Raw genomic sequence first — 26,486 nt, 5'->3', positions numbered from 1 at the left:
GGGGAGGGGGGGTTGTCCGCTTCCTCTGCTGCTTCTTTGTGTCTTGTTTTTAATGAGCTTTTGGCGACCGGAGGAGCAGATGCATAAACAAAAGCTTGTTAGCCCTGTTTGGCCAAGGGGAGACTTTGTGCCCCCTCCCGTCCCACAAACCATTCCCAGGGACCATCCACCGACACGGAGCATCCCCTGCACAAGGGCTATGGCAGAAAGAGGCTGCAGGGAAGGAGGAAAATAACCTCAGGGGCTGGAAAGACACTGATTTCAGGAGGGGAGCTGCTCTGAGTTGATCTGGTGAAACACGGAGTGATGCACATAGTCTCATCGCATCCCATCATAAGCTACCAGCTCTCCTGAAAATCTCCAGGTCTGGTCCCACACTGGGCTGAGGTCTGCTCAGTGTGGCAGGAGGGCTGGACATTCATGGAGCTCCTTCCAGTCCCAGATATTTATGCTAGATACTCTACAAGCCTCAGGGATGGCACAAAGGCTGTGCAGAGATTGCAGCCTAAAAGGCTGGATAAGAAAGCTGCCATCACTTGAATCCCTGGGGTTTTGGGCTTGTAACAGGTCGGGGAGGAGAGGGGAGGGGGGGTTGTCCGCTTCCTCTGCTGCTTCTTTGTGTCTTGTTTTTAATGAGCTTTTGGCGACCAGAGGAGCAGATGCATAAACAAAAGCTTGTTAGCCCTGTTTGGCCAAGGGGAGACTTTGTGCCCCCTCCCGTCCCACAAACCATTCCCAGGGACCATCCACCGACACGGAGCATCCCCTGCACAAGGGCTATGGCAGAAAGAGGCTGCAGGGAAGGAGGAAAATAACCTCAGGGGCTGGAAAGACACTGATTTCAGGAGGGGAGCTGCTCTGAGTTGATCTGGTGAAACACGGAGTGATGCACATAGTCTCATCGCATCCCATCATAAGCTACCAGCTCTCCTGAAAATCTCCAGGTCCGGTCCCACACTGGGCTGAGGTATGCTGAGTGTGGCAGGAGGGCTGGACATTCATGGAGCTCCTTCCAGTCCCAGATATTTATGCTAGATACTCTACAAGCCTCAGGGATGGCACAAAGGCTGTGCAGAGATTGCAGCCTAAAAGGCTGGATAAGAAAGCTGCCATCACTTGAATCCCTGGGGTTTTGGGTTTGTAACCAGACATCAGTTGTCCCATGGCTATCGTGATAGCAGTGTGTTTAGATGAATCTGTCACTTGGACTTCAGGTGACCATCTGTCTTATATGCTCAGGTTGATTTTTCTCTCAGAGGTTCCCCACAGCATCTTCCAGTGATAACCCACTTGAGAAAGCCCCATCAGAGCCCAAAACAGAAAAATCAGTGTAGCAAAGCACATATGTTACCATCCACCCTGTGTCCATAAAGTCACCTCACATCTTTTCTAGCTGTTGCTTTCCCCAGACACCCACCATTTCCAGTGATTCTTGGCTATGGTTTTTACTTGATATTACTAAAGGATTAGTCCCACCAACTCCATGCAGATAAATAATTTGATTCACATGAAAAGCCTTGCATCATGTAGAATGACTCTCCAGAGTGAAGTTACCCGTGCGCTTAAACGTTTACCCCATTCAAGTATCTGGAGTGTAAAGAAGTTATCTTCTAGTTTGCTCGTTGGTATCACAAACATCCCTGGTGCTACAGGGATGGCAACTCATACGGTGAAGCAGCAGTTCCTGCAGCATTATTCTGGTTAACAAGGTTCTCCTGACAGCCAGGAGAAGCACCGAAGGGCTGTGTCCCACTTAGGAAGCACAGTATAAAAACTGAGATCTCAACGGGATCACTCGGGGAGATAAAAACACTTTGTGTGCTTTTGGAACGTGTGCTTCCCTGCGGATGCCCGACATCCACAACGTGGAAACTCCTCACTGCTGGCTGCTGAGTTTGGTGTGTGCATTGACCAGTCAGAAGGTTTTTGTGTCTGAGGGGTCAGCCCCCCTCCTTTCCTTCCCTTTCCTTGCCTTCCTCAGGACACTGCAGGGGAGCAGGAGGCAGGGGACATGGCAAATACCAAAGGGCCTGGGGAGGGCTAGCATTCATCTATCTTCGCTTAGATATGCTTGGGGCAAACAGTGGGTATTTGTTCCCATAAAGCTCAGGCACCAAAATAATTTCCAACAATGAAACCAACCATCCCCCTCCAAACCACTCACTTAATAGCATGAAAACAGAGCCTAAGTGGTATTGCAGTAAGCTCTAGTTGCATACCCTCTGACTAAATTTCAGAAAAGTCACATGGTAAAATCAATACAGTGGGATATTTCCTACAGATTGCATTTTTGGAAGCTTGTGTGAGAATGCAGAAAGCACTAAAATGAGCTGCCAGTGATTTTACTGTGTTCTCTGGATCCCGTAATAATGTAACGTGAATATTTTTCAATTTACCCCTGTAACTTTGTTTGCTTTGTTGACCAGCTGAACTGCCTTGGAGGCAAACAGTTCTTGCAGGTGATCCATCCCCTATCAATTTCTTGTAGTCAAACCCAACAAAACCAGCAATGCCACAAATAAAGTTATCAAAACTGGCTCTTTAGCAGTAGGTACCCTTGAGTCTCACCAGGTGTTTGTCACTCCTGCACAAACCCTATGTGCAGCCTAGTCTCAGCAAGGGTCAGTGGTTCCCAAAATCACTGCCAGAGTTCCCAAAATCACTTAGAAACACCAGTGACCTGACCCGCAGTACAGTGGAGGTGGGGATATTCATGAGGGCTACCAATTTTCTGGTTTAAGAGCTCATAAGAATAGCGAGAACACATTTTATTTGCAGGCTGCTGACTTGCTGCCTCTTGAACCACATGAGGCTTCTTTGACTTTTCAAGGATTTTATTGGATCTCAGGGAAAAATCAGTATAGAAATTTGGTTTCTCCCACTGCCTTTATCTTTCCTGTGAGCGATGGGGGTGTAATTTCAAAGGAAATCACACTCATTCCCCGGTATGGTAAAACAGCTGGGATTGCACAGCGTGCAAAATAAAATCACTGCTTCCTTAACTCAGTCATTTGTGGACATGCTCACGTGCAGGTTTGTTGGGAAAGGGAAAAATGTAGCATGTAGAAATACATATATGTGCTCAAGCTCCAACAGGGTGGGTTTAGACTGAACATTAGGAAAGAATTTTACACAGAAAGAGTGGTCGGGCATTGGAACAGGCTGCCCAGGGAGGTGGTGGAGTCACCATCCCTGGCTGTGTTTAAGGGACATTTAGATGTGGTGTTGGGGGACATGGTGTAGGGGATGACTTTGTAGGGTAGGGTAGATGGCTGGACTTGATGATCCCAAGGGTGTCTTCCAACCTAGACAATTCTATGATTCTGTGATTCTATGTATATGCACTCATAGCTGTGTTCCTATCTACCTGATTATCTACCAATTTAGCTATGGATCTATGAGTGCTGGTGCACTGATTTCCCCCAGAGTCTTTATGACCGTGTGTATGGACAAAGCATTAATTTGGGTTTCTTTCCCCAAAGGGGGACCCCAGGAACTCCTCTTTCAGGGCTCCCCGTTAATAACGCTGATTCAAAGTCACATTAGGCTCCCTCTCTCCGAAGAGGTGGGGAGAGATCCTGGGGCTCCCAACCAGAGCATCCCGGCGGGGGCGGGGCCTCGGGGTGGGGGTGGGCGGGGCCTCGGCGATAAGCCCCGCCCCCCGGGAGAGAATTGGGGCGGCGCTGCCGGCCGGGGTCCCGCATCCCCGCATCCGCTCGGCTCGGCTCGGCTCAGTTTGGCTCAGCCCGGCTGGGATCGGCTGGGTTTCTGCTGCCGGTGCCGTCGGGCAGAGGGTTCTCCTGGCGCTCCCGCAGCCCCCGGTGGCGGCGGCGGGATGGAGCTCGGTGCGGCGCGGCTGCTGGCGGTCCTGCTGTGCCTGGCTCCCGGTAAGACCTCGGGGAACCGACCCGTCGGGGAGCCGCCGGGGTCCGGCAGCCCCACGGGGTTCCAAGGAGAAGGGTGGTGGGGGTAACAGGGTGCGGGGAACGGCGCGGGTTTCCCTTGGGGTTGTCAGGGCTGGTGAGATAGTGCGAGCCCCGGGGCGGGATGCTGCGGGATTGCTGTCTGCTCCTCTCCCATCCCCTCCTCTTCTCTCTTCTCCCATCCCCTCCTCTTCTCTCTTCTCCCATCCCCTCCTCTTCTCTCTTCTCCCATCTCATCCTCTTCTCTCCTGTCCTCTCCCATCCTCTCCTCTCCGATCCTCTCCTCTCCCATCCCGTTCTCCTCTCCCTCTCCCTTTTCCTCTCCTCTCCCTCTCCCTTTTCCTCTCCGATCCTGTCCTCTCCCATCCCGTTCTCCTCTCCCTTCTCCCTCTCCCTTCTCCCTCTCCCTTCTCCCTCTCCCTTCTCCCTCTCCCTTCTCCCTCTCCCTTCTCCCTCTCCCTTCTCCTCTTGCCCTCCTTCTCCTGCCTGGCCGGCCGATGCTGGCCCATTGGAGAGGGCTGCCTGCCACGGGGTAGATTCCTGCTCGTTTGGCTCCAGCATCAGCCGTGGTTTCCGAGAGCAAAATGTCCCTGGAGCCAAACGCGGGAAACCCGTCATCAGCGAAGAACCTGCTCGGGGTGCCAGTGATTAAAGCTCGGGGAAATACTAGGGAAATAGGGAAGGTCCCGGTCTGGTCACGCTTTCTTGTTGCCCGTGGTAGCTGGCTGAGCTGTCCCGGCTGGGGCTGGTGGCTCACCCTGGTGAGGTGGGATTCCTGATGGTGGACCAAAAATCTCTCCTTTTGGTACTTGTGAATGTTGCTCAAGTTGGGTTGTTGCCTCTGGGTGAGTGCTGGCTCCCAGATCACAGCCCTCACAAGTGCTGGTGGCTCAGGGTGGACACCATTGCAAGCCTTTGCAAAGCTAAGGTCTGGTAGAGAGAGATTTTTGCCTAACTGCTTAGGAGGAAAGAGATAAATCATATTAAAATGAATTCATGCGATCTCGAATTTGTGACAAACCATAACATAGTTTCTTGACATAGTTCATTGATCCGCAGTCTCGAAGAACGTAAGTATATGCAACTTATTATAAGAAAAGTTGGTAATCCCTTTCCCCAGGGAGTGAGATCATCAGATGAAGGTTCACTTGGTTTCAATGTCCCACATCCTCTTGTTAGACCTTGAAGTTGGCAATGCAAGAAAACAGGAACTCCACCCTGGCTGGCTGAATTGTAGTGCTCTGCAGCTAGCTCCTGACCATCTGCCTTCGCTTCCTGTTATGACAGAGTTTTTGAACTTTCTGGGATGTGTGAAAAGTCATTATTTACCCTTCACTGCTAAGTAGGTGATGTGAAAGTGTCCACTTAAAACATGCTGCATATTCCCGTATGGAATGCTTTTCTGATTGAGTGGCATTTACTTTGTTTATTATTGCAATGATTTGAGGGGGTTTTTACATGTTTTTGCAGGTTTACTTATTTCTCTGGATCAACCAACCCTTAGCATCCAAAAAGATGTCCTCACAATAACGGCAAATAACACCCTAAATATTACTTGCAGGTAAGGGCCAACCTGTCCAGCCTGATTTTGAAGGGGGTAATTTATGAAGTGAGTTTTGTACAGAATCACAGATGATTGGGTCTCTCTCCTGTCATCGCTCCTGTTTCTCCCCACTCCCTTTGTGCCCCCCCACCTCGCTTTTTCCTGGGCAGAATTTAGGAATGACCTTAGAAGGTTGCAGTAAGGGAGAGCTGGGGGGCGCAGGGTGGCCGGGAGGAGGAAGCATCAGCTGTGTCCTCCTGGAGCCCACTGGTGGGCCAGGCTCGTCACGCTCCTTTTTGGGAGCTGTGTCACTTAGATTCAGCAGAACGTAAATCTCAATTAACTCCCTTATAGATGTTAATAATAGGTCGGTTTACCTGAATTTACCCTTCATGGCTTGATGCTCCATGTGATGGGATGAAGCCCGTTCCTCTCCATAGCCGTAGAGGGCAGCAGGGCAGGGGTTGGCCACCTTGGCATGGGTACTGCTGCTCATCACACACTCACGCTCCTCTAACATTTGCTTTCCCAGTGGTCAGAGACCAGTGGAGTGGTCCTGGCCAAGCAACCAGAGCAGTGCTGAGAAGCGTATCTCTGTGACAGACTGTAGCGACGGCCCCTACTGCAAGACACTTACAGTCCTCAAAGTCATCGGCAACGACACGGGGGACTACAGGTGCCTTTACAGGGACAGCCAGGCAGCTACGACCATCTATGTCTACGTTCAAGGTAAGTGCTTACACAGCTCTCAGGTGGCTCTTCCCCTCAAGAGAAAAAAGGGATATGAAGTTTTGACATTGAAATTCATTAGTCCTAGAATTTTTGATCCTGTGACACTGGGTTTTTTTTATTGCTTTCCTATTGAGGAATTACATGCCAGGAATTAGTTGCCATCAGTAGAAAAGCCTTTGTAGCTATAGTTTTGAGCTGTCCTGCCACACACAGTGCTTGGTCTGCTCTCCTCCTCCACCCAGAATGGAGCACAGATGTCTCTGCCGTGCTCCCAGCCTGTCCTCGTGAAGGCAGAGCGATTCCTGACCTCAGCAGGAGTTTCACAGGAGGGAGGATGGCAGAGATTGTACCTTTATTAAAAATGACAGATCGGATCACTTTTACAATTTGTACTATCTATTAAAAAAAAACCCAAAAACCAAACAACAAAAACCGTAAGCAAACCCAAACCATAAAATTCCATACATTTGCTGACTATCGTGGTAAAATCTCTTGAGGCTGAAAGAGCAAAGCTTCCCCACTCCTGCTGTCAGTCGTGTGGGTGGCAGCGCAGCTGAGTGTCCCTCCAGTGACAACGCTCAGCTTAAGTGTGTGCATTCACTGAGGCATCTGCTTTTCTGCACTAATGGCTTCACACTCAGCTCCTTATGCACCTTGTTTCCTTTTTATTGTTAACTTATAGTCACCATTTTGAAAAGCGAGGTGCTATTATGTATATGTGTTAGCTTGTTGTATAAGATCATGAACTTTATGTGTGTGTGTGTGTATCTGAGTTTGACAAGGATGCTGCCATTGGGGGAGCCCATGCAGCATCTCACTGCTTTTTAACTGGTATTTCCTGCAATACTTATGCAAGGAAAGTCACACGAGGGTAAATCAGATATTTTTGTCGGCATGAAGACTGTGGTGGCAGGAAGCTATTCTCCAAAGTGCGGGCTGCTGCTGATAACTCTTCTGAGAATATTGTAAAACCGAGAGGGGGGTATCTTTCAAAATATGTGCCCTCTGTTTAGTGTCATTGTTTAAGTATTTTACCACATAGAAAAGAATAACATTGATTTCAGAAGAGGTAGACAGGGAAAAACAAAATTGAAAAAGTTTTCTCCCTAATCACATGACAAATGATATCCATTTACCAATCGAATATTCTTCTAGATTACAGATCTCCATTTGTGACTTCAGTTAGTGATCAGCTTGGCATCGTATACATCACCAAGAATAAAACCGTGGTAGTGCCCTGCCTTGGAACCGTATCAAATCTCAACGTGTCCCTACATGCGGTAAGGAAAAAGCCTATTATTATTATTATAAGAGTTAGATGAAATCACTGTGACATAAATACATTGCTTGAAGTATAAATACATTTCTGGAAAGCTTCTTTCCATCCTTGGGAGTTTACAGCCTGTGATAACAAGGTGAGTGATCCTGTGCTCTCAAAATGCGGAGTGATCACCTGGGAAAGGGAGATATAACATCCCTGAGCTGGGATGTTAAAACTGGGGCCCTCTGGTTACAGAAAATGTTGGGCTTGAAAATTCAGGGTTGTTTGATATTCTTTTCTTTTTTTTTAATCTGATTACGTATTTTATCGATATTTCCAACAGAAATATCCAGAAAAGATATTTGTTCCTGATGGCAAATCGATTTCGTGGGATAATAAGAAAGGCTTCACTATACCCAGTCATTTAATCAACTACGCGGGCATGGTCTTCTGTGAAGCTAAAATAGATGATGAAAGCTACCAGTCTGTGATATACATAGTCGCAGTTGTAGGTAAGCCAAAGGTTGGGGTTTTTTTTTCCCTATAGCCAATGTTATTTTGCTCTCTACAACATACTGAACCAATTACATTTGGTTGGACTTGGGGTTATTCAATACTGACAATGCAGCTAATGCAAAATGAATGTTGTGATAGATATTACTTTTCTTTTAAATGCAATGTATTGTGTTCTTTCTGGTTGATCATTGGGATAAGTGCTTCTATTTTTATCGTTTGACATAGATGCCAAGGATTATTTCTTTTTCCTAACAATGCAAGCCTTTTTCCTAAAATCACTCTGTTCTGTATTCATGTATCCAGGATCCAAGTCATAGTTGAAGGGAATTAGAGGCAGGCATCCATCAGCAGCAGATGGGAGGGAGTTGCTGTGGGGGGTTACCAGGGGAATGAGGGATCTGAAGGTCACACTAAGAGCTAGGTTGTCTTCTCTCCTTCAGGCTTGTGTCCTGATGCTCACAGAGGTTTTTGCTCTCCTGGTGTATTTTGTCAGTTGTTCATCAAAGCCCAGAAATCATGTGAGGCTTCTGTGGAGGCTCAAGCCTGAGCTGAAACTGCAGCTCTTTTCTCTTTTGGCTGAGGACACGGTGACCACTTCAAGTGGCCGGGTGGCACCAAGGCAGTCTCGCCTTGCTGGGCAGGAAGGCACAGCAACCCTCCAGCCCTTACTCTGTGCCGCAGGCTCTTGCTTCTCCACCAAATTCACAAGTCCTCCCTCTGGTTTGGAGCAAATTCAGAATTTCTGCAGAATTTCTGCATTCAGAATACGATGTTTTGGAATGCTTTAAATATTTTATTGCACGAAGTAAACTTTGGATAGTTTTGCCAGCGCCAAACTGTTATTCTTAATAAGGTTCTTGCTTACTGCTGGGGAGGGGGATATATCTCTTTTAGTTTCAGGTCTCCCCTGAAAGGGTGAGAAGAGGGTGTCTAAGGCAGAGGAACTATGTGGGTCACCATCTCCTGCCGGGGGGGAAGGGGGCTCTGATCAAGTGCATACGTGTCTGACGTGGCTCTCAGATGGGAGATGCTCAGGGCAGTCTCATCCCTTCTCTCCAGGCTCTTTCATGCGCCCATCATCATACTGCACGGGGGCATCGAGGGGCCTCTTTCTAGCTGGGGTTTTGGTGAATTCGTGTGGGAAATGTGGTGCCAAGTGCTGTGAAGAAACCTCTTCTAACCCCCGTGTTTTGCGTGTGCCTTTTTCTTCCTCTAGGATACCGCATCTATGACCTGACGATGAGCCCGCACTACCAAGTAGAGCTGGCAGTGGGAGAAAAACTCGTTCTCAATTGCACCGTGAGGACGGAGCTGAACGTAGGAATCGATTTTAAATGGGACTACCCTTCCATCAAGGTAATTCCATAATGACTTAAAGGTGCCAGCATCACAATGAAATTTGATTTAGGTATAATGTTACTCCCCCTTTATCATATTGAGAAAGGAGATGATAACACGCAAAGAATTTGCTGGTATATACAGGTGTGCAAAGGGTGACAGGAGGAATAACAATAAAATTCCCAAACGCCTCTGTCTTTTATCTATTGCAGGAAAAACGTGCCACCATAAGGGATGTAAAAACCACGGCAGGAGAAGTGAAGAAGTTTGTAAGCACTCTTACCATCGACAGCGTGTCCTTAAGTGACAAAGGTCGATATACCTGCGCAGCGTCCAGTGGTCGGATGAACATGAAAAACAGCAGCTACTTCATTATCCATGGTATGGCATCTTCCACTTCAGTTTTGTTGGTTGCTTCAGATTTGGGATTGATTGCTGGGATTCGGAGGCATCTTGGGGATGAATCAAATGAACAGAACAGCAGCTACACTATTTCTTTTGCACTCACTGTAAGATTATTTTTATACCACAAGTTTAGCTAATGATAGGATTTTAAAGGATGCTGTATGTTATTGAAAGCCATAGAACGGGAAAATGGGCAGTAAAATAAGCTGAAGTAAGGCTCTGGTCCTCTTTGGTGTTGACCAAAGGTCTGTAAAGCTGAATTTGTGTAAATTACTTTTGTATATAGGTCTCCTGTTCTCAGGTGAACTTGGGCTGGATTCTGGTGGCACTGCGGGACAAGAGTCTGGGTGGGCATGAATGAAGCTAGTAAAATAAAACTTTGAACTTTTACATTATGAATAGATGAATCGAATGGAGTTTTGATCGTACGGAAATGATGCAAAGGAAACAACTTTGGCTAAGTGCATAGATAAGTACAAGGCCACATCCTACAGCCTTTTCTCAAGCCCCTCTCGGGCACAGCCCCAGCAGCTCCACAAGCTTGCTTCTAGAAAAAAAATTGCCTGCATGAGAACGGACCATTTTTAATCACTGACTCAGACAAAAGGGTTTATATTTTCAAGGAGACTGGTTTTCCTGAGATCTGATTTCAGGGGCCAGAATATTAATGGGTCTTTTTCTTTTCTTTTTTTTTTAAACATTCAAATTTACTGTGTGGCACAGTGATTCAAGATAGACTGAATTTTCTCCTGGGTTCTTTCTATTTCTCTTCAGGAGCCAAAACCAGACCATATGCTATAGTGAGTGTACCAGATATTAAGTCCATACCATGCTAAAGCTTAGCCAAAAGGCTAATCGTTGTCTTAGTCTGAATGCAAGTTTGTAACTTATAACAAGAAATGCAAATAATTCCAAAGTATTCTGTGACTGCAACAGTTCAAATGTGTACTTGAGAAGAGGCTGAAAGTATCTAAATTTATCACACTGTAGTTTTGAAGACTATTATTTCCTGGAATGAGTAGATCAAGCTAGTTTTATGATATTTATATTTTATATACATATTTATGTGTGTGTGTATATATATAGGTCTGGCAGTTGGCACATCATCCTGAGAGCTGAGTCTTGTCTCTGCTTTCCAGAGCTCCCCAATGAGGGAACTGGTCTGCTCCTCTGTGTGAGGGAAAGGACTGGGTTTTTATGGTGGGGTACCAGATATTAAGTCCATACCATGCTAAATCTTAGCCAAAAGGCTAATCGTTGTCTAAGTCTGAATGCAAGTTTGTAACTTTTAACAAGCAATGCAAATAATTCCAAAGTATTCTGTGACTGCAACAGTTCAAATGCGTACTTGAGAAGAGGCTGAAAGTATCTAAGTTTATCACATTGTAGTTTTGAAGACTATTATTTCCTGGAATGAGTAGATCAAGCCAGTTTTATGATATCTATATTTTATATACATATTTATGTGTGTGTATATATATATAGGTCTGGCAGTTGGCACATCATCTTGAGAGCTGAGTCTTGTCTCTGCTTTCCAGAGCTCCCCAATGAGGGAACTGGTCTGCTCCTCTGTGTGAGGGAAAGGACTGGGTTTTTATGGTGGGTCCAGAGCCCACCAGCTCTCTCCAGAGCCCAGTTTGGAGCCAACTGTGCTTTACCAGTGGCATCCTGTCACTGTCCTCTATTCGCCATCTGCTAAGTGCTAACCAAAACAAAAACCACTTATGCTTTTGTCCACATGGAAAGACAATTTCATTTGATTTTTCTGTAGAAAGTCCTTTTATACACCTGGAGAGGATGGAGAATGTGGTCGAGACAAAGCTAGGTGATACAGTCAAAATTCCTGTCAAGTTTAAAGGATATCCTCCACCAGAGGCGAAATGGTAAGGATCGGCACACGAGCTGTTTGGAAAAGTGAGTTATTCTTAGTCAAGGTAAATCTCTAAAGTATTCAAAGTGCTCTGTGTTTCCTTCAGGTATAAAAATGGAAAAGCCATCAGTGCAAATCATACAGTGAAACTTGGCTACACATTAGTGATCACTGAAGCAACTGAAAAGGATGCTGGGAATTACACTGTTGTCCTCACCAACCCTACCAACAAAATGCAGAAGAGACATATGTTTACCCTGCTTGTGAATGGTAAGTGTTGTACCAAAAAAGGTGCCTTTCTTTCATGTGTGGATGTCATGTATTACCCTTTTTAGAATTAAATTCATCCCAGAGAAGTGAAGACTGGGGTCGGTGACTGGGAGGAGAGCACTTGAACCTCAGCCCAGGGAAGGCAGAGGTGGCCCTTCTCTGCTGGCCCCAGGACGTGTTGCTTGAGAGGCTGCAGGCTCCTGGTGGTGTGTGATGATACTTTGTGTGGGGTTTTTTTTTTGGCAGGGTCCTGGTGGTGTGTGATGATACTTTGTGTGGGTTTTTTTTTTTGTTGTTTTCTGTATATTATTCCTTTGCCTCTGCATCCTGCTCTTTTCCTGCCCTCCTTGCTGGCCGTGCTGCCGGAGTCCTCCCCCACCCTGCTCCATCCTGACCCTCTCCCGCCTCGCCCATCCTTCCTGCCCCACGCAGGCTGTCCCTCCTCTTCTGACCTGCCCCGTGCAACCTTCCTCCTCTTCCTCCTCCTCTCTGCTCACCAGGAAACAGCTTAGCCCCCATGCTTTGAAGCCAGTAGGTCTTGGGAAGGGCAGGGAGGTTACGTGCAGTGGGATCGGGTCTGGGGAATAATATGCATTTCATGGTTGGGCATGGTGGTGGGGCTGCATTTTAAACCAGGAGGTGATGAAAGGAGGGTTTATAGGACACTCTTAAGCACTATGTCTTGAGGGCCTGTTCGTTCAGGAGTTGCGCAGGTCCATCCCTGGCTGTGTTTAGGGGCCGTTTAGATGCAGTGCTAAGGGACATGGTGTAGGGGAGGACTTTGTAGAGTAGGGTAGATGGTTGGACTCGATGATCCCAAGGGTCTCTTCCAACCTAGACGACTCTATGATTCTATGATTCTATATCCTTGGAGATACTCTATGTTGCGATTGGATGTGGGGCACTCTGTGAATTAGTCACTGTGGGTCTAAGGTGGTGGCATTGGGGAGCCATCAGCGGGAGGTGTAACCTGCTGCTCTCTCCTCCAGTCCCCCCCCAGATTGGCGAGAACGCGCTGCTGGCCCCTGTTGACTCCTACAAGTACGGCTCCACGCAGACCCTCACCTGCACTGTCTACGCTGTCCCACTGCCCGCCACCATCCTCTGGCACTGGCAGCTGGAGGAGGAGTGCACTTTCAGCCCCCAGTGAGTCCTAACCCATCTTCTGTGGCTTACGGAGCTTTTGAGGGATGGTTGCGTTGGTGGTTTTTTTGGGTGCATCACTTGTCCAGGCTCGGTACTGAGTGCAAACCCAATGGCCAGTGAAGAAAAGACTGTTGATTGTTTTCCCCCTGTACTTGGCACTGGTGAGGCTCCACCTTGAGTATTGTGTCCAGTTTGGGGCCCTTCACTACAAAAAATACATTGAGCTGCTGGGTGCTGGAGTGGGTCCAGAGAAGGGCAACGAAGATGGTGAGGGGTCTGGAGAACAAGTCTTATGAGGAGAGGCTGAGGGAGCTGGGGGTGTTCAGCCTGGAGAAAAGGAGGCTGAGGGGAGACCTTCTCGCTCTCTAGAACTACCTGAAAGGAGGGTGTAGAGAGGTGGGGGCTGGTTTCTTCTCCCAAGTACCAGGTGCTAGGACAAGAGGAAAAAGGCTCAAGTTGCACCAGGGGAGGTTTAGATTGGATATTAGGAAAAATTTTAGCATTGAAAGGGTTACTAAGTATTGGAACAGGCTGCCCAGGGAAGTGGTGGAATTGCCATCCCTGGAGATATTTAAAAGATGGGTAGACGTAGTGCGTAGAGATATGGTTTAGTGATGGTTTTTGTCAGTGTTAGGTTAATGTTTAAAGGTCTCTTCCAACTTAGACAACTCTATGATTCTGCTGAATAGGCAGATTGTTCCCGGCAGGCTCTGCCGAGGTCATCGCTGTCGGCAGAGGCAAGGGCCACCCACAGCAAGGAGCTGGCAATGCCTTCACGCTGCCATCATGCTTTCTGGAAGGGCATCATGTCTTTCGTGGGGTTTCAATCTGTGTGCCCTCCCCTCAGACCTCCCCATGGGCTGCAGGCCCCAAAACTGCATCCCAAACAGAGGAAATTTGCTGTTTATGCTAATTACAGATCCTTGTGGTGGCTGTTTTTTTTGTTTTTTTTTTTTACGCTCAAGTGTTGAGTGCAATGGTGCTCCTTATCTGTGTGAAAGTGTATCTGGGAGGATGTGCACTGATTGATGTTGGGGAATGATAGAGAGAGTGCCTGACTGAGATTCACGCAGCTTCCCTTATCTGGGCCTGCCATAAGCCCAGATTTCCTTTAAAAAAAAAAAAAAAAGGCCAGGAAAAAAAAAATAAATAAAAAAAAATTTCTTCTTTCCTGTTGTTGTTTTTAAAGTGATTTCCACTAGTTTCTTCCTTTGGTGCCTGGTCGCTTCCTACACAGCGGCTACTGTCCTCAAGAAATTCTTGTAGGGAGTTCAGTGATTTCTATGTCTCGTCTGTCTTCCTTTGAACTAAATTAACTTGAATCATCCATTTATGAATGGAGGTTTGTTCCCAGAATAGCTGCTTCCCTCCAAGCATCCTGATTGAGTTGACACAGGCAGATTAATTAGGAAATTCACCTTTAGGCTTGGGGGTTCCTTATTTTACAGAGCACAAAGGTCTCAGAAGGCTATAGGCTGCAATTTAATAGAAATGTTTCCAGAAACAAACCCTTCCCTCCCATATGCAGGTTGTGGCCAGTGATGTGTCTGATTTATAGATAAATATCTACATATTCTAAAAAGAGCACAAAACCACTCTCTCGAAGGGCAAATATTTGTCTTATCTAATATAAATATCTCTACTTATATCTCAGGAAAGTTCGCTCAGGAGCCAATCCCTATGCATGCAGAAAATGGAAAGTGATCTCAGAGAGAAAGGGTGGGAATCAGGTTGAAATTAAGAACCGAGTCGTTACTATTGCTGGGAAAACAAAGGTGAGCAGATTTTCTTTTCTGTTGGTCGGGGATGATTAGCCCTGTTCAGCAGTCCACGTATCTGGAAATATATCACTAGAGACGAGACTCTTTTCACCTTAAAGAGGTTAAAGTCGGGGGTCTGCTCTCAGCTAGTCCTGCAAGCTCCTGCTGAAGCCACTTGGCAGAGATAGATACCCATTTTCAAGTCCTTCAGACAGTGACCCCGAGCGAGTCTCCACTGATGAACAGAACTTACTTAGATTTCAGTGCTTACCTTTGAGCAATCTGAAGTTAGTTGAGTTAATCTTGACGATTAACCACAATAGGCAGAAGCAGGAGAGACTGAAGAGCAGCAAAAGCTGTGGGTGCAGCATTTATTAACACATATAACAAAGTCTGCCTTCTGGCTGGCTGCTTTTTCTTGGTTTCTTTTGTCTGATGGTTACATACTTAAGGACAAAAATGTAGACGTGAGGAGGGGACCGTGCTCTTCTCATTTGTGCTTTGGAGGGATTTTTGGTTGTGCAGACACCTGCAGAGCACTCTGCTGAGTGGTCGGGGTGGTCAGGGTCATGGATGCACTTCAGGTTCCTCGGTTGTTCTTTCGTAGAACGTGAGCACCCTCGTGATCCAAGCAGCCAATGTGTCTGCTTTGTACAGATGTATGGCCACCAACAGGGCTGGGTCGAGCGAGAGAGTTATCTCCTTTCACGTCACCAGTAAGTATTCCCTGTTGAGGACAGCCGTGTTAAATTAATGTTATCTTGTCCCTTTCCCTGTTTCAATGTTGTCGTCTGATTCCCGCCCTTTATAAAATCCTTTCATTCTTTAGGAATTTAGGTTTTCCTAAGGTCTTCCTACTGCAGTCTTTAAAGTCAGCACTTAAGTGCTGCCAAATGATTAGTTCTGCTGGCATCCGTGGAGTGGCAGTCCCATGAAAATGATGCAAAATGGGCACTGCTGTCCCGAGAGTGATTGCTATTAGGCTTCTGCAGTCGCTTAAAAGAGCTACAGAGCAATTATGGTAGTGTCACAAAAGGAGTAAAGATGTCCCATAGAAGTTAAGACTAATGTTTCTGAAAACAATGGCAAAGAGCTTTTGTCTTCTTAAAAATCAGTCCCCATATTCAGATGCTGAAATATTATTTTAAGCCAAGTCTATAAGATAATCCTAAGAATCACCTTACAATGCTGTAAGTCTCTATAGGAAGAGGAACTGTATTCATTACACAGGCCTTCCTTTGATCCTTCTTAAATGTATTGCTTTTAATGAGATTGTACTCTTTAGATGATTGATTGATCGATTGATTGATTTTTTCAGTATTTTGTTTCCTTATTTCCAATTGGATAAGGTCAGGATATTTGTAAAAAGGCTTTTTCAAGTTAGTGTTGGCAACAAAATGTGCAACCTAATAGGAATTTCTTTGATTTTTTTTTTTTTAACTTGCAGGAGGTCTTGAAATTAATCTCCAGCCTCGGAATCAACTCACAGAGAAAGATAACATGTCCTTGCAATGCACAGCAGACAAATTCACCTTTGAGAAGCTGTCGTGGTACAAACTCAGTGCTCACACTTCGCAGACTCCCTTTGGAGGGCTGCCCATGCCTGTTTGCAAGAACCTCAATGCCCTCCAGAAGCTGAATGCCACAGTTTCCAATACCAACGGTGAAAATGTCACCCTAGAGCTCATCCTCCGAAACATCTCTCTCCAGGATGGAGGAGACTATGTTTGCATCGCTCAGGACAAGAAGGCTAAAACACAGCACTGCCTGGTGAAGCACCTTACTGTCCAAGGTAGGGATCTCTTCCTGTGAACCAAAAAGGGTGGTTGCATATGAAAATAAGTGCAGTAGTGTGAATTTTTGGTATCTTCAGGTCTTGGGTGGGCTGGCTCAATGGTGCACTCAGTGTGTGAAATAGATTTAGACCAATTGTTGTAGCACAGAAGCCTGAGGCTTGTTTGGGCAGCATGGACTTACCATTTATTTCATCAGTACCAGTGAGGAAACACTGAGTGAGCCACCATGTTGTGCTGTCCTGGGTGGACACCTGATGGACCAGCTGTTTCAGACTCCTCAGAATGACTGTGCAAATAGAAATGTGAGGGAAGAAATTTCTCACCTACTCCTTCTTCCCTCGGCAGCCTGTGCAGTTACAAATTAAACCATTTAAAGCAGATTATATCAATACTGTTACATTTTTTTTGGCTATCATCATTTTTTCATGTCATGTGGAAATTTGACTATGATCTTAACATGAACACTGTGGCTATTGGTGTTATAAAAAGATTTGAGACTGTTACCTGGCCAAGCATGTAGAGTGCCATCAAGTGCTAGTAAAATAGATATTTTCTTTGTGGTCAGTAATTTTGCCATATTTTCAAACCAACAGAGCCCATGGCACCCACACTTGTAGGAAATCTGGAAAATCAAACAACAAACATTGGTGAAACCATAGAAGTGTCATGTGCAGCGAATGGCATTCCTCCTCCAAACATCATGTGGTTTAAAAATAACGAAACCCTTGTTGAAGATTCAGGTGAGGATTGCTCCTTTGCTATGAATTGTCTATCACTTAAGGGCTTTCTTTCATGGGACTCACTGCTGATTTTTACCATGAAGAGCCTCATTTTGAATTTTTAACAAAAAGTGGCATAAAAATAGCAGAACTAAAAGAATCATGATGTTTTCCAGGTATTGTTTTGAAAGATGGAAACAAAACCCTAACCATACGTCGAGTGAGGAAAGAAGATGGAGGGCTCTACACCTGCCTTGCCTGCAATGTCCTTGGATGCAGAAAAGCAATGGCTTTTTTTTCAGTGGAAGGTTAGTGTTAGCTTCTCTCCTGAGTGTGCATGAAATCTTTATAATCCCTAAAAGGAAAAAACTACTGGCTATCCTGATGGGAGATCTGAAAATACACCATGAGATTTGCGAGAAGTCCTGACCGTTCCCATCAAGCTCAAATTGGGTGCTGTCATGGCCATTGTAATCCCAGCTGTTGAGTCTGATGCTTTCTTCTCCACAATGTTGTTTAGTGCTTTTCAACAGAAGCTGAATCTGTCTTTCTTGTGGTTGCAAAGAAAACTCTGCCAGTCTACGTGGCATGCAAATCTATGCAACAGAGCCTACCTAAACCTGCAGATAACGCGGGGCATCTCTATTGTCCTGGCAATGTAATTGTTATAGTACATTTTTTAACAGTTGTAACTTTTAAAACTATCTAATTACTGTCATAGCATCTAAGAAAAAAGGAGTGAAGACTTTGTGCAGTCTGTTGTGATGGCTGCCCCATTTTGGTGACAGGAACTGGTAGCAGTTTTGGGTTAGGGGACTCTAGCCTTAGTCCACCAGGCTCTGAAAGTAGTGCTTGTGAGACCTATCTCTCACATGTCCTATTGGGGTACACTAGAAGGCAATTTGCAATGATAAATGATAAACTCTAACAAGAGGTTAGTCCTCAGTTGGATTAAATGGAACCATAATCGTCTTTCCACCAAGAGTTGCAATGAGAAACCTTGAGCTAAAGACTCCTTGCCCTTTATATTAGTATATTTGCAAAATTTAGGCACTGAATCCTTCACAAACCTCTGTCTTATAAGTCAGGGTGATTGTCCGATCTGTTCCGTTAAGGTAATTAAAGCAGCATCCTGTTATTCTTATAGTCCCATTAGGACATTAAGACGTTGAGCAATATGTTTACATGGGGTGGAAATTATCTGCAGCTGACATCAATGTAGATTTCAGCTGATGTGGTAAATATGGCTGGGGCATGTCTGCAAAAGTTAGAAATCTGTGTAGGACATACTGTTTCACTCCAGGAAATTTATAGTGCAGCTCGTTGGGGTCATGCAACAGAGTGTGCTACTGTAGGAAAACTTGTCTGGTGTGAGGGGTGAAATACGGGAGCATGATATGGTGAACGGGAGCTGGAAAAGAGAGCTGCTCTTGCACATTGATAGGTGTTCAAGTGATATCTGCTGGAGACTATTTTACTGGGAAAAGGGATGTTGTAAATAAGTCCTTATTTTCATGTGTGGTTGTAGAACCACATCTTTTTCATGCCCCAGATGAAGTATGTAAAGAGACAAGAGAGAGATTGTTCTCTCAGCACTTATTTACTATATGATGGATTTTTTTTTGGTTTCTGGAGAAGGAGTTGTTGATCTTGAGTATTCCAAAACAATGATTTATTTGAAAACATGAGAATTTACTTTTATTATTTTCCAATGGTCCAGATAATGTCCTTGGAACAAAGCTGATGGTAAGAAATTGGGTGGTGTGTAAACCAGCATGAAACTCAGCGTAATATTCCAACATAAACCCCCAAGCTTTTTGTTTTGTTTTGCTTTGCTTTCGTTTCCTTGCTCCATGTTGCACTTTTAAAACGAACCTTCAGAACAAGGACCTCCATTCTCTCCTTTAATGAATGAACAAAACCAATACGCTTCCAACTATCACTCAGATATTCATTTATTTCTTCCCAGGCGCTGAAGAGAAAACAAATCTGGAGCTCATTATCCTCGTTGGCACTGCAGTGATTGCCATGTTCTTCTGGTTGCTTCTTGTAATCATCCTCCGGACCGTTAAGCGGGTAATGAAAAAATTCTCGTACTGTCCTATCAGCGCTGGTCTTGCATGACAAATGAGAGCTGACTTGAGGCCTTTTGTGTTGTTTCTTTCCATTGTTCTTAAATCAACAGACACATTTTTTCTCTCCATGCCATAACATTCTTGACTGGAACCGGGGGCACAGAAATTTGTTTTTAATTGAACAGGCCCTTGCAAGAGAAATAATGTTTCAGCTGGTTTTGTTTATTAAAAAAAAAAAAAAGTGCAAGTAATTAATGATGATTGCTCTCATGATGACATGGTGTAGGGAAATGGTAGCCTGGCATTTCTGGGAACTGGTGAAACACTGCAAAGTGAGAAAATGGCACTTTGTCTGCCTATTGCCAGCAAAAAAACCTGTGCAACTGCAACTAATGGCATTTTCCAGGCCAATGGAGGGGACATGAAGACTGGGTACTTGTCAATCATCATGGATCCTGATGAAGTCCCTATAGACGAGCACTGCGAACGGCTCCCGTACGATGCCAGCAAGTGGGAGTTTCCCAGAGACCGGCTAAAGCTAGGTATGTCTTCATTGCAGGGGCCATTTAGTGATACTGCAGCCAGCCCCGTGCTGGGGGGGAGTTCAGGTTCTGGCTTGCCATGGGGCTGCTCTGATGCAGGACCCCCTTGATGGGCTCTGTGGTCCCCTAGGATATAATGCATCCTCTCCCCATTATCAGCCCTGTGTTGATGTTTGATAGATAAACTCAGTTAAGAGTTACTGTTTATTCTGCCTCTCTTGCCCACTGGGCCAGGCAAATAAATCACAGTATGTCCATCTTCTCACTTCAAGGTAAACCTCTTGGGCGTGGAGCTTTTGGTCAGGTCATAGAAGCAGACGCGTTTGGGATCGACAAAACCGCTACTTGCAAAACAGTGGCAGTCAAGATGCTTAAAGGTAAAAATGATGACGAAAACTTCACCTTGAGTACACAGTAGAGTGAGAATCGCCAATAATATAACCAGTAGATAGGAAAAAAAAAAAAATCAAAATGCTTGTACCAGTGGTGTATGCAAGTTTAGCTTAACAGTTGTTGTCATGGCGCAATGATAAGGGAAAATACATGCCTTTCCCCCATCAATAACTGGAGCAATGTGAGCGTGGTTTCTCAGACATTGCTTTATAGATCTACTCAGGTTTGGTATATAAACTTGCTCCTGCAAGCAATTTGCACGTGTCCATTTTTGCCTTGTGCAGCCTGGTAGGGAGCTTTCTGCACATCTCAGACAACAGCTGAGGCACACTCCAAAATAAGTCGTGGTTTCGAAAAGCTTTTCGCTGCAGAAAAGTTGAAAGTGGCGGTTCCCAGACACATTGTTCCTCAAAAGGACGTGGCTGGGGCAGCAAAATGTGGCTGCCAGCAGCCGGGGGCTGTATCCCACCCTCTGCTGTATGGGAGGAGGAAGGGTGGGAAACCCAGGGGAATTCTGACATTACAGTGTGAGAAGTCGCAAGTGCAGGCAAAACCTGTTGCAGACTCATTGCAATGGGATGAGGGTGCAGTAATGACAATAAAAATGGGAAAGCCTTGTCCTTCCAGCCTCCCAGCGCTCCAGTCTGTGGACCCATTGGAAGGTCTGTAGGAAAAAAAAGGTGCTGCCCTTGGCAAACTTTGGAAAATGTTGAAAGGCAGAACAAACCCAACCCTGTCATGCACATTGTGAGCTTTCATCAGTGTCCTGTGGCATAGCTGACCCAGGCTACCAACCAACAAGACTTTTCATTAGATGGGCTGGAAAAATAACAACAGAGAACACAGAAGAGGGGAAGACCTTTCTGTCTGTGATGCTCCTGATCTGTGTTGTTTTTCCTCTGCAGAGGGTGCAACCCATAGCGAGCACAGAGCTCTTATGTCAGAGCTGAAGATCCTCATTCATATTGGCCATCATCTCAATGTTGTCAATTTACTTGGAGCCTGCACAAAGCCAGGAGGTGAGTAACTTCTCAGTGGGTGGGAAAGTGATAATAAAAACCTTATTTCTGCCATTTCTGCTGCATAGAAAATTGAGATTCAAAAAGGAAGGGCTGGAAAACATAGTCTTTTTTTTTTAAAAAAAAATTCTAATAGGAGTGAGAAGGTCCAAAAGCTCAGTGCTCAAGACCCCTGACTTCCACATCCAGCTCCATCCCTTAATTGTTCTATCACTTTGCTATCACCTCAGATACACTTTTATAGTAACAGACTTTGGAGCTAAGTCTAGTACCAGATTTGACAAAGTTGGTCTTATTCTTGTCACCAGCTACAGTGCAACTGCAAGTTGTGACTTCCCTTCCTGGATTTGGATGGGCTGTGGGTGCCTCTGTATATGTGTAGGAGGGAAGATTGCAATTTGGAGTCCAGCTCTGGGTGGATCTATTTTATTTTATAATCGGGGACAGATGTTTTGTTTAACAAATCCAGTACTGCACGCTAATTTGGACGAAATTCAGTGTAAAGTAACTCAGTAATAATTTTTCAGGAAAGCTGACTTGTTGGCTTACTGTGGGATCAGAATTTAATTTGTGAAGTTCCATGACAGAATTGCAATCATTGAGGGAAACATAATCCATAAATATTTCTTTTCTTGTTTATTCCATAATAAAATAGAGATGGCCAGTATCTGGAACCTGGGATGGAAATTTATCATTGTAGCATATGCCTTTATGAAGCAATTTGAACATGAAATACCACATTTGAACTGTACATTAAGGCATCTATATCTGAAACCAAGATTCCCATTTTAAGTTTTAAGGACTTAAACTGCCTGCACAAAAAGAGTATGCGTGTACTTTATTGCAAATGAGTGGTTAATTGCACTGAAGTTCACTCAAATATGTATGTCACATCCTTACAATGTCAATTAGCGCAGGCAGTTATTGGCACTTTAAGTATAAGCACACGGCTATACATTTTCACATATGAAATTAAACCAGTGATTTTCAAAAGTCTGTGCTTTCTTTTCCTTCCTTATACAGCAGAAAAGGAATAATTTCCCTGCTTTGATTATATTACTTTTTTTTTTTATTACTGATATTTTTAAAAACCTCTGGGTGGTAGAATGCTTTTTGAAACGCATGTATTTCTAGCCATAAATTATGCTGTGAGATAAGGTGGGATATAAATGGTCTTTCTAAGGAGTTGCTTAATGTGTTGTACAGGCCCACTCATGGTGATCGTGGAATACTGCAAGTTTGGAAATCTCTCGGCTTACCTACGGAGCAAGAGGAGTGAATTTGTCCCGTACAAGGTAAGGAGTCAAGGTTAAAAGTATAATGTTTGGCTTGGTGGGTTTTTTCCACACGCGATGTTTCTGTTCCTGGTGCAGACTGAAGTGGCAATCCTTGGGGACACTGAATATCTAGTACTTCTCATGGGAATGAGAGATGGCAAAGACATCAGAGGTCACCTAGTCTTTCCCCTGGCCCCTGCAATGTAGCTATTTTGTTATTGTTAGCTTAAAATGTGCAAAGGAACTGGGCTTCCACTATTTCCCTTGGCAGATTGTTCTACACTTGGCCGTATCTGTCAGGAAGTTTTTTCTGATTATCAGCCTGAATTTTTTCCTTTCTAAGTTAAGATACAGACCACCTTAAATAACTGCACTCCCTGCTCAGTGTATGTATACACCAGATATCCATAGGCATCTTCTGTCATGCGATTATCCTTTCCACGATCCCCTTTGCCTCCTTGCAGAACCAGGCTATACTTTTTTTTTTTTTTTTTTTTTTTTTACCTTATGATTATGTAATTTTCCCTGTTCTTAAAACAAGGCTTATGCAAGCTGCAAGCTATTGCCAATGAAGAGGACGGCCTTGAGGTGATGCCTTTCATCTCTGAGCTAATATCAGTTTCTCATCAGTTCTCACAATGCAACAAAATGACATTTTTAACATTTATCCCTTTCTCCCATATTTCTGTCCTTCACCTGATGTTTCCCCCCTTGCAGACCCAGGTTTTCTTTTTTTTTTTTTTTTTTTCTGTTAATCATTTTGAGTAATTGATGTATCTCATGAGTGCACGTTCAGCTTTTCACCTCCCAAGTCCTTTGCAAAGGGGAGCTCCATCACAGCATCCCCTCTTTGCATCCCATTTGAAAGGTGGGAGAAGATGGAGTCTGACATTTTCAAGCTAATTTCTAGATGCCTCTGAGAGGGGGTCTGATATCTGGAGAGGGTTGGTTGGGAGGATCTATCCCCCCCGAGGGTCAGATTGATAAAGGACATGGCTGCATGTACCCAGCTCTGAGCATCGTGCTTGGGACCCTACCCTTTTTCACCCAGGGCTCAGAGGGAAGCCCCTGGGCTCTGCTTGGCCATGCTGGTAGACCTGAGTCTTCCTGCAGCCTCCGTGTCTAGGTCAGAGCTTCTTCAAACCGCTTGTCAGTTTTCCAGGGGGTTATTTTTCTTTATCCTTGGAGTCATTGTTTACTATTTTATATTGGCAAAGGCAGCTCGCTGCATCCTCTTGTGAGGTAAAAAGGATAAACAAACATCTGAGAGGCCTTGAAGGAAGAGGCAGGGTTTCACAAGGGTGCTGACCCTTGCTTACATAAGCTGTGGGGATAGGAATTGGCAATGGAAAAAAACAGCCCAGCCAGGGGAGAAAAGTCACCAAACTGAAGCAGGGGAAAATGGAAATGTGGTAGAGGAAACCTGCAAGGCTGGCATCCTCCCTAGAGGCATTTGCTGGTTGCTCCAGCGCTGGGCTGCCCTCCCTGCCTTTGGTGGTGCCAGTGGCACAGATCGTGGGGAGCATCATTGTCTCTCCCAAGGAAGCTTCTGGCATGCTTTCTGCTTCTGATTTCCCCCACCCTCTCCTCCCATTTCTAGACCAAAAGTGCCAGGTTTCGGCAGGGGAAGGAGAACTACGTTGGTGACGTCTCCGTGGACCTGAAGCGACGGTTGGACAGCATCACCAGCAGTCAGAGTTCAGCAAGCTCCGGCTTTGTGGAGGAGCGGTCCCTGAGTGACGTGGAAGAGGAGGACGGTAGGATATGTCTTCTCCTGGTCTTGGAACGGCTGTCATTGGTGGGGGCTGATGAGGGACATGGGGGACTGTGTCATTTCCAAAGCTCCCTCAAAGCTGTGTGTAGGGTAATTCCTAGATGACCAACATTCCCAAGCTGTGGATTATCTAGTGCAGCATCCTAGAAACCCTCAGCCCAACCCCAGGTAATGTCCTGCCTGAAAAGGGTGCATTTTTAGTGCCCTGCCTCTTGGAGATCCATCTACTTAATGTCCCAGTGACTTTAGGGAAAATTGCAGAGCACAAACTCTGAAGGCAGTCCAGAGAGGGATGCGCCAGGATGCTAACTGAATTTCCTCCAGAAATTACCCAGAAGTTAAGTAGCATGAAATTCCATCTGCTTCACTGCTTATTAGCAGAGAGGTTAATTTGCCTTCCCGTCGCACAGGTGGTCTGTCAGGAACAGGAAACCTGAATTATCCACTCATTCAAAGTCTCCCCTGGATACACACACCCTCAGCATCTCACTGATGCGTTTGCCATGTTTTCCTTTGGCAGAGACAGCAAAGTGGTCAGTGCTGCCAGCATGTTTCAGAGACCGCTAATTTCAGCAAGTGATGGGATCAGATTGGTCAGGAGGGAGGCTGTAGCCTCAAAGAAAATGCAAAGAAAAACATCAATATGTTAACAGGGAAGATGATCTTGAGGTTTCAATTCGATCCTAATAAGTAATGTCAAGCATGCATTTTATGCATTTCCGCACCATTTTGGTTCTTTTCAGACCTCTGTGGTGTAACCATGACCCTCTGGGATGCTGTAAGGAGTACGTAGACTGACAGCAGGCCTTGAGATGAGGGTGTTAGCCACCAATGTTGAAGTTCTTGGTAGATTTCTTCTTAAAATCAAGAGCTGAGCAAAGCCATTGAGTTGTTTATTTCAGCAGGAACAGGTGTCTTGGTTGGATACTTGAGTATTTCTGCATTGAGTTGTTTATTTCAGCAGGAACAGGTATCTTGGTTGGATACTTGAGTACGTTATTTCTCCAGGTCACTAGAGGATGAGGTTAGGCTTCTTCTACCCCAAATTAACAGGGCTTTGTGCCAAATTCAAGTCTTTCTCCCCATGGCATATTCTTCCCCTGTAAGGACTAGGTGGGGCCTCCCTCTCATTGATTTCCAAATACATCTGCTGAAACAACAGCAAGTCTTTCCTGTCCTAGGAACTTGGGAGTTTTGGTTGTTTTTCTTTTGGGATTGTTTTGCAAATCTTTCCACTGGTGGGAACTCTGGAAATAAGCAAGGAGGCCTTGGGGTATAACCCATCATATCAAAGTTTATTTTACACAGGACTGGTTTGGTGTAAAATGGGTTGTTAGTGATAATTACTCAGCCAATAAAGGGCTAGGTTTGCTCTTCCAGTTCAATGTGGCATAAGGTTAAGATGGACTTTTACCTAAAAAGCAGTTATGGGTGAAATCAGTGACAAAGGGCATGTTTGACTGTCGTCTGATTCTTTGCAGCTGGTCCTGAAGACCTTTGCAAGAACCCTTTGACCATGGAGGACCTCATCTGTTATAGCTTCCAGGTGGCGAGGGGAATGGAGTTCTTGGCTTCACGCAAAGTAAGGAACTTCTCAGGAAGAGTGGCATGTTATTTATTTGACTGCAGGAAATAGTGCTGTAGGTCTATGGAAGGAAACAGCGTGTTCATCTTTGGACTAGCAGTCACCCCCAACAGTTTCTTTTTGCCCTAAGACGTACCCGAATCATTAATACTACAGAGGGAAACAGCCCATGCTTTTATTGACACAAATGTTAGTGATCTGTGTAAGGTTTATGGGTCACCGATTCATAGAAGAGTGATTACATGGTTGGAGGAGGGGAGCTGACTTATGAGGACCATTAAAGGAATTAGGGACAAATCCCTGCTAACTGGAGCTAAACTAGAGCAAAGGAGTTTGCTCTGAGAAAGTCTCCTGTATCTTGTGCAGTGGGATTGGAAGGGCAGTGTGAGGAGAGACGAAGCCCACCTATGAAACATCATGGATGACTCTTTGGCAAGTCTCTTGGCACCCAGTAACACCTCACCTGCATTTTGGCCTTCTAGAAGTGCTTTTCTGTGGTTTGATCCTAAATACATATAGTACATGTTTCAAAGGATGTGAAT

The 26,486-nt window shown here is 45.2% G+C and overlaps 1 protein-coding gene across 1 annotated transcript in view; it reads left to right on the top strand.

Annotated features, from left to right (window-relative positions):
- The first annotated feature begins 3,721 nt into the window (after positions 1–3,721).
- Positions 3,722–26,486, top strand: part of KDR (kinase insert domain receptor) — a 32,410-nt gene continuing 9,645 nt past the window's right edge. The window contains exons 1-22 of the mRNA XM_014945645.1: positions 3,722–3,887; positions 5,394–5,484; positions 5,999–6,195; positions 7,354–7,478; positions 7,803–7,971; positions 9,192–9,331; positions 9,526–9,694; positions 11,490–11,601; positions 11,695–11,858; positions 12,848–13,004; positions 14,659–14,779; positions 15,372–15,480; positions 16,212–16,556; positions 17,154–17,300; positions 17,456–17,587; positions 19,249–19,355; positions 19,761–19,896; positions 20,169–20,273; positions 21,195–21,308; positions 22,515–22,603; positions 24,186–24,342; positions 25,841–25,941. Of these exons, the coding sequence (XP_014801131.1) occupies positions 3,836–3,887; positions 5,394–5,484; positions 5,999–6,195; positions 7,354–7,478; positions 7,803–7,971; positions 9,192–9,331; positions 9,526–9,694; positions 11,490–11,601; positions 11,695–11,858; positions 12,848–13,004; positions 14,659–14,779; positions 15,372–15,480; positions 16,212–16,556; positions 17,154–17,300; positions 17,456–17,587; positions 19,249–19,355; positions 19,761–19,896; positions 20,169–20,273; positions 21,195–21,308; positions 22,515–22,603; positions 24,186–24,342; positions 25,841–25,941 (3,039 nt within the window). The 5' untranslated portion in view covers positions 3,722–3,835. The remainder of the gene's footprint in view (positions 3,888–5,393; positions 5,485–5,998; positions 6,196–7,353; positions 7,479–7,802; positions 7,972–9,191; positions 9,332–9,525; positions 9,695–11,489; positions 11,602–11,694; positions 11,859–12,847; positions 13,005–14,658; positions 14,780–15,371; positions 15,481–16,211; positions 16,557–17,153; positions 17,301–17,455; positions 17,588–19,248; positions 19,356–19,760; positions 19,897–20,168; positions 20,274–21,194; positions 21,309–22,514; positions 22,604–24,185; positions 24,343–25,840; positions 25,942–26,486) is intronic.

This window comes from Calidris pugnax, unplaced genomic scaffold (genome assembly GCF_001431845.1).
Source record: "Calidris pugnax isolate Ruff unplaced genomic scaffold, ASM143184v1 scaffold58, whole genome shotgun sequence".
Lineage (NCBI taxonomy): Eukaryota > Metazoa > Chordata > Aves > Charadriiformes > Scolopacidae > Calidris > Calidris pugnax.
This window is presented reverse-complemented; position numbering and strand designations above follow the sequence as displayed.